Source organism: Falco biarmicus, chromosome 17 (assembly GCF_023638135.1).
Source record: "Falco biarmicus isolate bFalBia1 chromosome 17, bFalBia1.pri, whole genome shotgun sequence".
Taxonomy (NCBI): domain Eukaryota; kingdom Metazoa; phylum Chordata; class Aves; order Falconiformes; family Falconidae; genus Falco; species Falco biarmicus.
The window spans coordinates 338,137-352,907 of record NC_079304.1 but is presented as its reverse complement, the minus strand read 5'-3'; the positions used below and the strand labels follow the sequence as shown (position 1 = coordinate 352,907).

General features: G+C 50.6%; 2 protein-coding genes across 12 annotated transcripts in view; both read left to right on the top strand.

Annotated features, from left to right (window-relative positions):
* The window catches only part of FAM117A (family with sequence similarity 117 member A), a 32,231-nt gene extending 26,635 nt beyond the window's left edge, over positions 1-5,596 (top strand). For 10 of the 11 annotated variants that reach the window (XM_056362721.1, XM_056362716.1, XM_056362715.1 and 7 more), the window contains 6 exons: positions 599-694; positions 1,226-1,339; positions 1,681-1,815; positions 2,335-2,557; positions 2,934-3,054; positions 4,009-5,596. In XM_056362721.1, coding sequence (XP_056218696.1) covers positions 599-694; positions 1,226-1,339; positions 1,681-1,815; positions 2,335-2,557; positions 2,934-3,054; positions 4,009-4,348 — 1,029 coding nt within the window. In that variant the 3' untranslated portion in view covers positions 4,349-5,596. The remainder of the gene's footprint in view (positions 1-598; positions 695-1,225; positions 1,340-1,680; positions 1,816-2,334; positions 2,558-2,933; positions 3,055-4,008) is intronic. The other variant, XM_056362717.1, reaches the window with a different exon arrangement.
* A 602-nt stretch (positions 5,597-6,198) lies between these two features.
* On the top strand, positions 6,199-10,829 carry SLC35B1 (solute carrier family 35 member B1). The gene is made up of 9 exons (XM_056362404.1): positions 6,199-6,570; positions 6,787-6,890; positions 7,133-7,263; positions 7,814-7,844; positions 8,061-8,218; positions 8,558-8,684; positions 9,423-9,529; positions 9,810-9,963; positions 10,320-10,829. Exons 1-9 carry the CDS (start codon positions 6,377-6,379, stop codon positions 10,370-10,372), a joined length of 1,059 nt encoding a protein of 352 aa, XP_056218379.1. The 5' UTR covers positions 6,199-6,376; the 3' UTR covers positions 10,373-10,829.
* Positions 10,830-14,771: the final 3,942 nt, after the last annotated feature.

Genomic DNA, 14,771 nt, shown 5'->3' with positions numbered 1-14,771 from the left:
TGCCAGCCCTGCAGATGGAAGGATGTGAGCTGGAGAGGCCGCTGGGTTCTTCCAGTGCTCCGGCAGCAGCAGGCAGTCTGCAGGCCAAACTTGGGTTTTGGTTGCGCCTTTGAACTTCGATACGGGAGCCTGAGGTCTCAGAAGCACGTTGTGTGTTCTCACAGTTGGGTGAGGCTCTTCCTCTTGGTACAATGAGTGCCTAAAACCCTGCGTCACTGCTGCTCAGATGAGAGCCTGTGCAGGCAGTACAGGGGGCGGCTGCAGTTGTTCCTCTGGGGTAATGGGTTGGTGCCCTTTATCTCACCAGGTACTTGCGGTGATTAAGCCACTGACTTGTGGGCAAGACTCTTGCCACATAGGTCTGTGAGGTCTGGTCTCCTGGTAGGTGCAAATCTGGCCAAAATGGCTTTGTTTTGGCAAATACAAAAAGATGGCTATCTGTTAAGGCACACTAGTGCTAGTGAGTGTTGCGTTAATGGGGGGAGACTGGAACAGGACCATGAACGGAGGGTAGTTGATCACTTACTCTTTGGACTCTACCACCAGTCTCTAAACCAGTAAATGTGATTATTCTCAGCCATGTTTCTCATCACTTCAGACTCCAGTGTCCTGGCATGACGCGGAAGTGGGGAAGGCCAGCTGCAGTGCTCACAAGCGTTCTGCTTCTTGGGGTAGCGCAGATCACCGCAGAGAGGTAAAATAGACTGCTTCTGATACTTGAGCAAGATCTGTGTTAGTTGCTGTTGTACAGGAGGCTCCTGCTTGCACGGGAGGGGAGTGGGAGGACAGGGTAACAACTGAAGATGCAACTTCAGCCCTCATTCTCATGCCTAACGCTCTGCGATTCAGCTAAAGACTGATCTTGTTGGCTCCCTGTAGCTATTGTAAAGGAGCTCCACTGAAGCTCAGTGCATTGCTGGTGGTGGTGTGGCATACGTAGGTTCCAGCAGGGCCTGGTTCCTAGCTGCAGGTGGAAACTAACCCAGATCCACTAGAGGAAAGGCACCGGCCACGTTGCAGCAAGAAGGTTTGTGACAAGGCCCTGTGAGTGCTTCTGGCCCATCCTTCTGGAGAGGTGGCCAGAGCTGCTGCTTGTGTGATTGAAACAGTCTCTATTTTGGCACTTCCCTGTGGGCTGGAAGAGAGGGGGAGGAGAGAGACAAGACATGATCCTTTTTTGGTAGAGGTGTATTGCCCTGTCTGTAGCTGAAACTTTGTTTGCTAGATTGCCAAACTGAAGCAACAGCTCCAGCGAACAAAGCTAAATGGCAGAAGTGGCAAAGAAAAGGAGAAGAGCTCCCCGCTTCAGGGGGACCATGCTGTCTTTGGATCGCTCAGGGTATGTTCACGTCTCTCCTGCTCTGCTGTCACTGTGTGTCCTACTGAGGTGGAGAGCAGGTGCCCAAGCCACCTGGGTTGTTTTTTTCCCCTCAGACTTCTGCTCTCATGCCTGAGAAGGGAGATGGGTTTGTTGGGTGTTTTTCTCTCCTCCCACCTCTTCAGCATGTCCCTGTGCTTTGATCTACAGTTAGTGGATTTATGTGACTCTGCTGTCAGTCTTCTCCTGTCAGCCTCCTGAAAGACTTTGGCTGAGCCCTGGAGAGCTGTGGGAACAGGATGTAACTGCTGAATTTGTGCAGATATAACTCTCTTAACTTCTTTGATTCTGGATTGTGACAGGACACTCCTTCAGGCTTCCTTTCTTCATGTCCCATTTTGAGGTTCAGCCCCTGCTTGCATAGGAGCCTGGAAGGGCTAAACCAGGAACTGGAGGAAGCATTTGTGAAGGAACAGGGAGACGAAGAGCTTTTGCGGGTAAGTGAAGGTCACAAGATTGCCCTGAATCTTCTGGTTGGTCTTGGAAATGCTTTCCTCTAAAGACACTGCCTGTATCTGTTTCTTGGCCGTGGGGACGGCCTCTGTGTCTAGTTTTAGTTTGTTCTAGGCATGTAACAGTCTAAATTGGGTCAAGTGGCTGCTGGCTTCCCTCCTTAGAACTTGCTGGTGCTATGAGAGATCAGCCAGTAGTAATCTGAGGATAGATGACACCTCACTGGCAGCTTTAAGACACTTTGATTGGCATCCAGAGGCGGCTTTGTGCTGTGGAGATGTGGGAAAAGTGATGCCAGTTGGCTTAGAACTGAAGTGCGTTCCAGGGTATAGAAGGACTGATGTCCTGGTGTCGGAGGGCTGCCTCACTCCCCGAAGTGGAGGCTCAGCCTGTACCTGGATCCAGCACCCCAGGCAGCTGCTGTCTGCAGGTGCAACTGCTGCTAAACCTCTTCACTTCTGGCAGGCATTTCTTGCTCCTCTGAGACTTGGCTTCCTCCCTAGATATTGGATGTCCCAGATGGCCACAGGGCACCAGCGCCTGCCCAGAGAGGTTCTCGAGATGCATCCCTCACCTTGGAGCCTGGCAGTGACAGCTGTAGCAGCCTCTCTCTTTCTCCTTCTCCTTCTGTGCCTCTCCGCCTTTCTCCCCACACCCCGGTGAGACTAGCAGTGGGAGAGCTGTCCTCTGCAGCAGATGAGGTGCAGCCAGATCCAAAGGAGAAAGGTAAGTGCTGACATTCAAGGGGCTGGGAGTTCCAGGGGGACAAAGGAAGCCAGTGCTACGAAAACCTCAGTGCAGTGGCTCCTCCCTGCCTGTGTGCCAGGTTGGAAGCTGCAGCTGAGATGGGAGAGAGGGTCTCTGCCAGTTTGGCTCAACTGTAGTGGACTTCTAAAGCTCCAGTAGTTACCCACCTTCCAGGTGGGTGATTTCCAGTGCTGGATGGAGGGTGTGAGCTGGGAACTACAGAGATACAATGCCATGGACTTGGAGTGTTGTAGCCTGTAGCCCCAGGGTCTAGAAGGAAGGTGTTCTGTGTTGAGTACTTACTGTTGCTGGATTCTTTTAAAAATTTCTCAATCTGCTTTTCCTTCCCTACTAGAAGAGGGCAGCCCTTCACCAGTCCTAGCCTTTGCTGCTTCTCCTCGACCCAACCACAGCTACATGTTTAAACGGGAACCTCCTGAGGGATGTGAGAAAGTCCGGGCCTTTGAAGAAGCTTCGTAAGTATGAGGAGTTGTTGGCAGAAGAGAACTCATGTGAGGGTGGTCCTATGGGGAGGATGTTAGGGTGGGGGCAGCTGAGGCTTCTGTTGCTGCAATTGCCACCCCTACCCTGTTCGAAAAGTAGGGAGCAGCCCCTAGGATGAGACTCCCACAAAAATGTGGCTGCTCAGGTCCTGGTGAGAGGGGCTGAAAGCTGGAGTGCTAACCCTCAGACATGCTCAGAAAGATCTTGTGATTCCTTGTGCCTCCCAGGCAGTAGGTTTTTCTTAGCCAGCAGAGGCTCTTGAGGAGAAGAGGTGGTTCTCTTGTAAATAAGTGTGCTTTCAAAACAAAAACAGGCACCTCGTGCTGCTTTGTGCCTGAAGCATGATCCAGGTCGCAGAGGTAGTACAGCTTTCAGTCAGGCTCTTGGAAGAGTGCAAAACTTTGAGAGACAGGGTCTGGAGAGGGTCCAGCAGGGGCTGTGAGGATGATGAGGGGGCTGGAGCATCTTCCTTAGAGGAAGGGCTGAGAGAGCTGGGGCTGTTCAGCCTGGAGCAGGCGGAGGGGGGATCTTACGATGCCTACAGATATCTGGAGGGTGGGTGTCAGGAGGACGGGGCCAGGCTCTTCTCAGCGGTGCCCGGCGCCAGGACAAGGGGCCACGGGCACCAGCTGCAGCGCGGGAAGTTCCACCTGAACATGAGGGAGACCTTGTCTGCCCTGAGGGTGAGGGGGCGCTGGGACAGGCTGCCCAGAGCGGCTGCGGGGTCCCCGTCTCTGGGGACACCCAGACCCGCCGGGCGGCTCCGTGCAGCCTGCTGGGGGAGAGCCTGCTCTAGCAGGGGCTGGGCCGGGCGACCCCCGGAGCTCCCCTCCCAGTCCCACCAGTCTGTGGTGCTGTGAACTCCCTGTGGCTGTTTGGTGCCCTTGGGCGTGTCACTTACTCATCACGTCTGCTCTCTCCTTCAGCTCCCCCAGCCCTGATCAGCCTTTCCAGCCTTCCTGCCCAGATAAGAACAAAGTGCACTTCAACCCCACTGGTTCTGCCTTCTGCCCTGTGAGCCTGGTGAAGCCCCTCTTCCCAAATGTGGGCTTCCTCTTCAGGGGTTTTCCAGCTTCTTCCAGCCCTGGCACAGGCACATTTACATCCTGTCAGGCCACACCCCCCACCCCATTCCTTGGGGTGCGGAAGGACGCTGCAGTAGAAGGCTTCAGCGAGGTGTCCCAGTCTCCTTCACTGAACTATGACCACTGGAAGCATGGCCAGGCAGAGGAGAGCGTCGTCTTCCACAGCTCTCTGGTGGTGTGAAGCCTTTGGGAAAGCTAGCCATAGCCAGCACCAGCAGCTATGGCTCATCAGTGTGTCTCTGCTAGCCTGCGGAGACTAGTGCCTTGAAGGTGGGATGTGACAGCCAAGAGGCAGCCCTGGGACTGCGAACAGCAGGCTGCCTCTGAGGATGATAGAAGCTGTGAAGTCCAGCGTGCCACGGGACTACTCACTGCTGGAGGGGCTTGTTTCTCTGAGCCTCCCCTGTGAAAGCACTTTCCTGTGTTGAATTGTCTTTGTTTCCTGTGTGATTGTTTTGCTGGTGGAGAGCGGCCGGGCGCTGCTGCAGGGAGCAGAGGCAAACTCCTGTGCAGTGGCTCTGTGAGTGAGGCTGAGCTGGGAGAATGCAGGTGGGGCTCCCTCAGGACCCCTCACCCCGTAGCCTGCAGGGGCCTGTAGGACCACTGCCCCTGGATGTACTGGGGCAGGAAACGGTGTGGATCTGCACCAGTAGGACTGCTCATCTCCCTCTGAGCACAGAGAGGGCTGAAGAGCAGCAGATCCCTGACCGTGCCTCCCTGAGCACCTTTACCCCTCAAAGCAAGCCTGCAGCTTGGGGAACGCTGTGTTTTGGGGAGCACAGGTGACTGCATGCAGCTCCCACAGATCCGTGCACTGGAAAGCCTGTGTGACTGAGGGTGAGGGAGCTGCCTGCCTGGTTTCCCTGTGCCTGCGGACAGGGTTACAGGTGCCTTGGCTGTGCTGCAGGGAAGTGAAAACGGGCATTGCCCAAAGGTCCCTGCTGGGAGGGGGGTTGTTGCTGCTGTAGAGAAACTACCTGCTGCTTTCCAGCCCAGGCAGCCTGGCTGAGTGGGGATGGGTGCAGGGGGCTCTGGGACCCCTCTGCCTCACTGGGGGTGGCTGTATGGAAGCACTGCGCACCCCGCAGCGCTCTCCCAGCCTGTTTGTTGCCTTAGAAGGTGATGCAGTAACATGGGAACATTGGTTGTGAAGCCTCCTGACAAAATATTTGGTTTTGTGTTCTGTTGCAACGGCTCTGGGTTGTATTGAAGAAGCTGATTTTCTTGTATCTGATGTAGAAACTCTATTTTCTTCCAAAGACACTATTTTTGCAGCTGTTTGAAGTTTATATTTTATGTATGTATTGCAAAGCCTATAGGAGGAATGTTAGCTTTGGAGTTCTTGTCCTGTGTTTTAAAGGGGTTTTCTTTGCCGATGCTGGTCTTGCCAGTTCAAAGGAAGCAAAATAAATATTTCGAGCATCCAAAATGCTTCGTTGGCATTTAATACGTTGAGTCTATACTGGAGTCTGGGAGGAGTTTAGCAGGTGTTGGAGCTGCAGTACCAGCAGCTTTGAGGCCGTGCCCGGGGGGGGGGGGGGGCTCACGGGGGCCGGGGCAGTGAGTGTTTAACCGCTGCCCCCTCCACTCCAGCCCGTTCAGGCCGCGGAAAAGAGCACGGCCAGCTGCGGAGGAACGCCTGGAGCTGCGAACCGCCGCCTCCTCCGCCCCAGGCGCGGCCCGCGGCAGCTCCCGGGGACGGCGGGTGGCGGGGGAGCCCCTGCGCCCCGCCACGAGGCGTTGGGCGGGCGGGCGGTAGGACCTGCGCGGTGGGCCGTGGCCGAGGGGGGGGGCGGGGGCAACGCCGTCCGGTGCGCACGCGCACGCCCTGCCCGAGTCGCTCAGGCGACGGCGGGAACGCCAACCAGGGACCGCCCGCTAGCTCCGCCCCCGCCAGCGCAGCCAATCCTCGCGCTCCACATCGTGATGCGCCACCGCCAGGGCCGCGCGCAGCGAAGGGCCCCGGCGCGGGGCTGCCCCGGGCGCTGCCTGCCCCCAGCGGCGCCCCGCGGCTCCGAGCGCGGCTCAGCCGCGGTGGGGGCGGCCCTGCGGGAGCCCGAGAGGCCTCGGCGCGCCGCGCTCTGTCGGAGCCGCCCGCTTCCCCGCGCCGCCCGCCCGCCTCCGCCCCGCGGTGGGCCCGGCAGTGCGGCGGGCGGGCGCGGCCGGGGCCGGGTGGGCCCTGGGCAGCGGGCGGGCGCAGGCCGGGCGTATGAGGCAGCCCGCTCCGCCGCCGGCCGCGCTGCGGGATGTGGTGCTGGACGTGGCCCCGGCGCTGAGCGGCCGCGCCGCCGCCATGGGAGCGAGCGCCAACGGCACCGCGCTGCCCGAGCGCCTCCGCCTGCCCGTCTGCTTTCTGGGCGTCTTCGCCTGCTACTTCTACTACGGCATCTTGCAGGAGAGCATGTGAGCGCCGGGCCGGGGGAAGGGGCCCCGGGGGCGGCCTCCCTCACCGCGGGCCTCGGCGCGGCCACGGCCCAGGAGCCTTCCCCAGGGACGGTCCCGCCCAGGGTCCCGCCGTGTCCCGGGGAGGGGAGGGTCCCGCCCGGGGTCCCACCGTGCCACGGGGCGGCTGCTCCAGGCCGGGCCCAAGCACGGCCTCACCATGTCCCGCTCTTGCAGCACGCGGGGCCGGTACGGGGAAGGCGCGAAGCAGGAGAAGTTCAAGTATGCCCTGACCCTGGTGTTCATCCAGTGCGTGATCAACGCCGCCTTCGCCAAGCTCCGTAAGTCGGGTCTGGGGTGCTGCCGGCTGGGCCTGGGCACGCAGCGGCTCTGTGGCTTGGGAAGCCCGGCCGCGCATTGCCGGTGAGGGACTTTTCCCTTTGGAGGGCACAGTTGCCACTGCTCTTACTGCGGAGCGCCGGTGTGCGTTGTCCCTCGCATCTCTGGTGACCTTCTTAAGGCACTTCATGGCTGTGGCGGCTGTTCACAGCCCTCCTGATGTTCTTTCTTGTTTTCCTTCCAGTGATCCGTTTCTTTGATGCTGTCAAAGCAGATCGCACTCGGAGCTGGCTGTATGCCACGTGCTCACTCTCGTACCTGGGCGCAATGGTTTCCAGCAACTCGGCTCTGCAGTTCGTCAGCTACCCGACTCAGGTGGCACAGGGCAGGCGCTGCGAGGGCGAGGGGTAGCCAGTACTGATGTACAGCTTAGCGCTCTGTGCTGCTCTGACACTCAGAGTACCCCAAAAACGGGCACTGTGGTGACCAAGCTAATGCTGTGGAAGAGCCAGCTGGTGAAATGATGTGGAGGAAAACTGATTTTTGACACTTATTTTTCCCTAATTGCTTTTGTGGAGCTGTATCACCATGTTTTGGTTGGCACTGGGTTCTTGGAGAGGGGATAAGAGACTTCAGACTGCTTGGGAAAGGGAATAGCAATCCCTAGAAATTATGGGAATTTGCTAATTGGGAGCTGGTACTAATTTTAGAGGGCTTGAAATGATCTCTGAAACCCTCACAGTTAATTTAGCAGTTCCCTGTGGTGGGATTTTTTGTCTTCTCTTTTTTTAAGTGTCTGATATGTTTTGTTGGTGGGGTGCGTCAGGGTGTCTGATCCCACGTGGCCACCCTTGTGTTGTCACGACAGCTCTGTTTGCAGGCAGGTGATGGCATGCAGATGGCTAATACAGGCTTTCTTTTATAGGTCCTAGGCAAATCTTGTAAGCCCATTCCAGGTAAGCAAATTTCACGTTTCTTCGTGTCTGTTTGTGTGGCTTTCTTGTGTCCTCAGCTAGCACCTCTGTGGTGAAAACTCCTTCTGTGCCTCTCTCCCCTTCTGTCTGCTCTGCCACAGGAACAGCAGGTGGCATTTTATCTGCATGTTGTTCTGTTGGGCCAAGTTAAATTTGGAGAGGGTTTTCGGAGTGGTTTGTGATGTTGTTTCTTTACAGTCATGCTTTTAGGAGTGACTTTGCTGCGGAAGAAGTATCCACCGGCCAAGTATCTCTGCGTCCTCTTGATAGTTGCAGGCGTGGCCCTGTTTATGTACAAACCTAAAAAGGGTGCTGGGAGCGATGACCATGTCTTTGGCTATGGAGAGCTCCTGCTGGTGAGTACTGCCAACGTGCAGGTGACCCCAGCAGGGGTGAGGAGGAACAGGCCTGTTACAGCACAGATAAGGCTGTGTCCTTTGTACCTCAAGCGCAGCCTAAAGCTGATGTGGAAATGGTTCCCCAGGCGGACACCTGGGTTTGAGGGTGCTCTTGGAAGCTGTGATATGACATCAGTGCATGAGTACATGCATACCCCGCTTAGCCTGGAATGCTGACGTAATGGTCACATAATTGCTGCTTAGTAGGTGATTGAAATGTAAAACCCCCATAGATTCTCCCCATAGAGAAGACATAAAGAGCAAAGGTTTTCTTTGCTGTCTCTTATCTCTTATTAGCTGCTGTCACTGACCTTGGATGGGCTGACAGGTGTATCTCAGGACCACATGAGAGCTCACTACCAGACGGGTTCCAATCACATGATGTTGAATATTAATCTGTGGTCCACCTTGTTCCTGGGAGCTGGTAAGGAACATCCTGCAAAACCCACAGCCACCGCGCCCAGAGACTGCCCTGGGACACCCTATGCGTCAGGCTCCAAAAATGGGCCTAGAATGCTTTTTGCAAATAACTATGTTTTGGTTTGGGGTTTTTTTGTTTGTGTATATAGAAAGTCATGGTTGCTCAGTGTAGCTTGTCTCGTGCTCGCTAGAGGACGCTACTTCCCGCAGAGTGTAGCTGCCCAAGGCTTGCTCATTCCGGAGAGTTCTCCCTGCCGGCTTGCTCTGTGCTCCAGCCCTAACCGCCTGGGTTTCTACCCGATGGTGCTTTTGCACTGGCTGAGAAGCAAACTCAGTGTGGCTTTCTGCGCCGGTTAGGGAGTAGCGCCCTGGCAGTGTTCAAGGCCAGGCTGGATGGGGCTTTGGGCACCCTGCTCTAGTGGAAGGTGTCCCTGCCCATGGCAGGGGGCTGGGAACTAGATGATCTTTAAGGTCCCTTCCAACCCAAACCATTCTGAGATTCTATGACTATTTTGTCACAGTTGGATCTGTAGTCATCGATTGCTTCTTTTGTTAATTAACTAGGGAAGTGATCCCTGGTTCTCCTGTTCTCTTTATTTTCCACTGTGTGGAGTTTAGTCTTTGCTTTTGGTAGCTCCTCTTGGGTTATGAGCATAAACTGGAATTATACTGTGTAGGCAATGGCTGCTCAGGCTGCCTCTGGGCTTGTAATTCACACTTTTCATCTGGATCTTTCTTCCAGGGATACTGTTCACTGGAGAGCTCTGGGAGTTCTTGAGTTTTACGGAACGCTACCCCAGCATAATTTACAACATCCTGCTGTTTGGCCTGACAAGTGCACTGGGTCAGGTAAATACACCTCCAGTGTTCTGCAGCCTTCACAGGGATGTGTTTGCTCAGCTGGGAAACAGCAAAGTCAGGCTGTCTTGCTTTCAGTTGCTTTGCTTGGTGCTTGAGTGCTGTACAGGCTACCTTCAGAGTAAAAGTGGTTTCCATTTATATGCAAATAATTGGAATTTGAAATAAGGCTCTTTCAGCTCTGGCTCAATGGCTTTTCATCTGAAAATATGATCCGTGTTGTACTTTTTCTAGTCTGAGTGACAAAAAAACATCTATTTGTTTTCTACAGAGTTTTATTTTCATGACTGTGGTATACTTCGGACCTCTGACTTGTTCCATCATCACCACAACCCGCAAGTTCTTCACCATTTTAGCATCCGTCGTTCTATTTGCCAATCCCATCAGTACAATGCAGTGGGTGGGGACAGTCCTGGTGTTCTTGGGTAAGTCTGGGAAGCAAACGCCCGAGATCTTTCCCCTATTAAATAGGGATGATGCGTAGTGAGGGGAGAGCTAACAAAATATGCTGGTCAAAAAAAGTCTAGTTGTATTAGAACACTCTTGATGGACGGAAGTGTCAATAGCATTACCAGTGCAGGAAAAGAAAAACAGGACTCCTAGCTTTGATCTGTCTTATTTTTTCCCCACACTGGGTAAGTCGCTGCCTCTGAGCGACCATTAGTAGACTGGTGCTATTAAGCTGATTTTTCTGATTTTTCACTAAGTTCCATGCGTTACGTTTGTTTGAAGAATGTGAAACAATTTTCTATGCACATGGGTTATTTTATTCTCTTCCCAGGCCTTGGACTCGATGCCAAATTTGGAAAGGGAGTAAAGAAGACATCGCATTGAGGGAATGGCTGATCTCTGCAGTTGGAATGAACTTTTAATTTATTGTCTTGTACCTCAAAATCTGTTATGAAACTGGACTCAGGATAGGTAATCAGAAGGAGACTGTTTGGATTTTTTTGTTTTAGTTTTTTTTAATTCTAAGTTGTCTTAAAATTGTAATACTTTAGTTTTAACTGCAGTTAAGCTTTTTTTGTGTGTTTTTCTGTAATCAAAGCTGCATTACTAGATCCTAGCAGCAGGATGAAATTCTTGCCTTAACAGGAAAAAGAACTCTTCATATCTTTATTAAAGGGACAATGGCCACTTTTCCAGAACTTTAATTTCAGTGTCATTGGTTGATCTTGGAGAGAAACAGACAGCACACCCCTCTCCAAGGAGAGGGCTAGTCTTAGAATTATGTTAGTTCTTTGGTGTGGCCTGGAAAGATCCCCGGATTAAAGGCCTGTGTTGAAGACAATATTCTTTTCTGATTGATTGTATGTTTTTTCCATAACTGAGTTGGCAGAGTAGCCAGTTGGATGTTCTTCTATTAAGATAATATGTGTAAACATTGAGATGTGGTATATCCTTCAGCCGAGCCCTGCTAAAACACCAGCAACACTTGGCATATGTAAAAGTTTACAGGAAACCTGTTTAACTAGTGGGGCCCAAATTAATTCTTTTCATCCCCTCTGCTGATGAAGGAACAGGACCCTCTGTTGCTAAAACCATGCCAAGGTTGTGTGACAACAGCTTCTAGATGTTGAAAGGGCCCTTGTTAATTAACCACCATCACGGTGAGCTTTCAAACATCCACTCCTGAGCACAGGCTAGCTCCCCAGTGTTGTATGGGGAGGAGTTACTATCATAATGATGCCTTCAGAGCTGGAGAGCAAAATTCTCCAAAGAGCAAACTTTACACATGAAAGCATGTTTCTACCAGCTGTCACTTGGTCTCCATCTGTTCTGTGGCTTTGGCCTTTTGCCCCTCCAGATGGGGTCTTGGATCTCTTTCCTGAGTGGCTGTTTTAAGTCTCTCTCCGCCCTTCCCTGACCGGCCCCCCCGACCCCCCTCCCCATTCCATCTACTGCTTCCCCCACCCCTCCAGTATTTCTGACAGATTTTTTGGCCTCAAATTTGGTTTTCATTTGATCTGTCTTACTATCCTGTAGTTCTACTCAAACAACACGTTTCTTGCAAAATTAAACCCAAAGCTATTGAAGGGTTTTACTGTCACCTTCACCTCTTTGCTAATTTCCATCATCTTAAAGGTCAAGTGGTAAGTAGCAAACAAACACATTCTCAGTGGTAGAGAATCCTGAAGTAAAAGCTTCTGTGACTTAAATCCATGAATGCTGCCTGATGAACACCATGTGCTGGCATCTGCTACTGTGCAGAGATTCTGACATCCCTGGAGACAGTTATGCTTCCCAGTATCTCTAAGGTAATGAATGCTATTTCCATTTTATAAAAGGGAGCAGAGAAATTGCGTGACTTGTTCATGAAACACTGTGGCAGAGATATGAATTAATTACCTTCTGTGTGATTTAATCATAAAACTATCTTTGTGTTTGTAGGACTTGCACTTCTCTGTCTTTTAGCACTACCTTACATTTAACCAGTTGTCAAACTCAGCAACTAAAAGCAGCAAAAGAGATTCTAGGTGAGCTCTCAATTCTGTTAGGTTTTTTTTGCAGACCTGTTTCCCCTTCTATGAAATTAGTAATCTAATGTAGGAATAGACCCAGCTCCCCCATTACTGTGCAAATACAAACACCTGAAAAATGCATTATAAATCACTTGTTCCCTCAGCCATTCACTTCCTTGTGATAATCTTGGAATTTCTGTTCAAACATGTTGCCCATTAAGAATATTTGAGTAATTTATGTTACAAACCTCTACTCTTGTTCTAGAGTATGTGCTACAAATCAAAGGGAAATCACTCTTATTTTGATTCCACAGATGCAGGATTGCTTATTAGCAATAATTCTATGCTGACGAAAGCTCTTGAGAAAGTATATGATCAGAAATTGGGGGAGTGAGATAGCAGCAGTCTTTCTCCAGTTGCTGTCAGGCTGTTATCGGTGATCTTTTTATTTACAGCACCTCAAGCCAAATTGCCTCTTCTGTGTACAGAGACTGCTCTTCCTGAATTCTTCTCCCCCTTTGGCCCCCACTCTTAAGTGTAGCTCTAGGAGGGACTATGTCTGTAAAAAAAACCAAAAACCAAAAACAAACAAAAAACCCCCAACCCAACCCAAACAAGCAACAACAACAAAAAAACAACAACCAAAACCCAAAGACTTTGTTAATTTTTTTATTAACCATTGAGAAGAAGCCAACATAGTTTCAAGGGAGCTGTTGCTCAAAGCCACAGGTCTGTCCCCTTCCCCACACTGTAGCAGCTAAGATAACCAGCTGAATGAAGCTGGGAGGTTCCTAGGGTCTGTTTTTTAAGCCAAGATCTCTCTCTACCAATATCTTCAACTTGTCTGTATTCAGAGCACAGATGTAAAGATCAGTCTGCCAAGAAGGAAGAAAATAAGGGAGATTTTCTCTCTCCTGATTACTGCAGACTCCCTTGACCCACTTTAACTTTAAAGCCCATTCCTGGTATTGCTCCAGCTTGGTTCTTGCTGCACCTCTGACTCCTAGTCAATAAGAATTTCTGAAAATGATGACAGCTCTTGTACCTACCTTGAGCCTGAATCCTTTGGATTTCCTTGGACAGCTTGCTGTCTTCTCTCTAGACCTCACATACTGCAAGATCCCAGAGAAGGCTACAAAAACAATTCAGGAAGCTATTTTCAAATCAGCACTGACTTTTGTTCTTGGACAGTTTTAACAACACTACCACAAAACAGGTCCCCAGCTTCGAGTTGCCAGGATTGCTGCAATACCTCTCCCCAGTGACAGACTAGTTACCACATTTTGAGAAGCCTGCCTGGTGCTTCTTAGTGTATGTTCCTGCTTGAGTTCAGCTGTCTCTTTAAATAAAGACAGGTAAACTCCAAAGGAACTGGGTTAGGCTCCAATCAAGTTTTCATCCTTGTGTTACTTTTTCCTATTAAATGGTAGCTCCTCTTCAAGGCACCTTTTGCAGAAGAATTTATTATGTTTAATAGCTTTTTGGTTATGTTTGGTTTTTGGCTTTTTTTTTTTTTTTTTTTTTTTATAAACAGCACAACATTTTCAGAGGCAATGCTTGAACTTCGGTGAAATGTCATAAAAGGCTTTCTGTCTTCAAGCCAGAGATAGTAATGTACAAAGTGTTGATGGAACATAACTCTTTAAGTTTATCTAGATCCTGCATAACGTCTAGCGTATGGCTGTGCAAAGAAATCTAACTACTGCCGGCAAGCTAGATTTTGCTTATTCAAAGAAGGAAGCATTCTGTGGTAGCATGTGCACCCATAAGGAGCAGTTTCAAGGAATTGAAGCACAGTTCCCAGGTTCTCTACCAACAGTCTAGGCTTCACCAGTTCTGCTACGACTCAAGTTTATCTCTTTAATTTTTCTAGACATTCTCCAGTTTAGTAGAAGGGCACAAACCTAGTTTAAAAAAAAAAAACACCAAAACACTGCCTTGTTCTTTTTAGTCCTTGTGTGCTTGATCTGTCTTTATTTCCCCAGCTGTAAGCAAGGAATAGTTTTGCGATAATGATGTTTTGCAAAACGAAGAGTTTTTGTAAAATTTTACCCTTTATAGCCAAGATGGTGGGTGCTTTGAACGCTCACTGCATAATGTGTTGAGTTTGGGCTGAGTTGCCAAGGTGTTACTAAAGAGAGTGCTTGTGGTTTACTCCTTCCTTAGCAGATGTGACTGGTCTTTCTTTGAGTAGAAGAGGAAGAGAAGTCAGTTGAATAGGAGATTAATGTATTAAGTGCCTTAGACAAAGCCCTGCAAGTACAAAACATGAAGGTCAGATTCCATCTTCCACTTTTTGTTGGCTCCGGAGTCCCAGCCCCAAGTCCTTTTTTGACTCAGCCAGTTACCAGCAGGGGGAACTCTTATTGCAATCATTTTCAAGAAATGCAAGGAGAATACCTATAAAAAAGCAGTTCCTCTTTAATTAGTGATATAACTGTACTTTGAGAGTCTTTGTGCTTACAGTGAAAACATAACATGGAAATCAAGGTCTTCCTCCATTTTTATTCTGCTTAATTCTTTTTGACCATCAGAAGAGACTACATTGAAGCTAAGTCGTTAGAAGCTTTAAGTCAATCACCACCTCTTCTGCAGAATGGCCTTCGTTACAAAGAGCACGAGTATAGATCGGTATGGGCACACCTGCATGTCCTCTTGTCCTCATGTAACACAAACAGCTGCCTTCCTGCACAGCAGTACTCACTGGCATCGCAGTAGAGGTTTTTGAAAACATTCCTGCCAGGAGTCTCCTAGGAACCCTGTCAGTTCTT

Coding starts and splice junctions, on each gene's coding strand:
- SLC35B1 (XM_056362404.1), top strand. CDS start 6,377: ATGAGGCAGCCCGCTCCGCCGCCGGCCGCGCTGCGGGATGTGGTGCTG. Junction 7,845..8,060: donor ATCTTGTAAGCCCATTCCAG/GTAAGCAAATTT, acceptor GTTTCTTTACAG/TCATGCTTTTAGGAGTGACT. Junction 9,964..10,319: donor GACAGTCCTGGTGTTCTTGG/GTAAGTCTGGGA, acceptor TTCTCTTCCCAG/GCCTTGGACTCGATGCCAAA.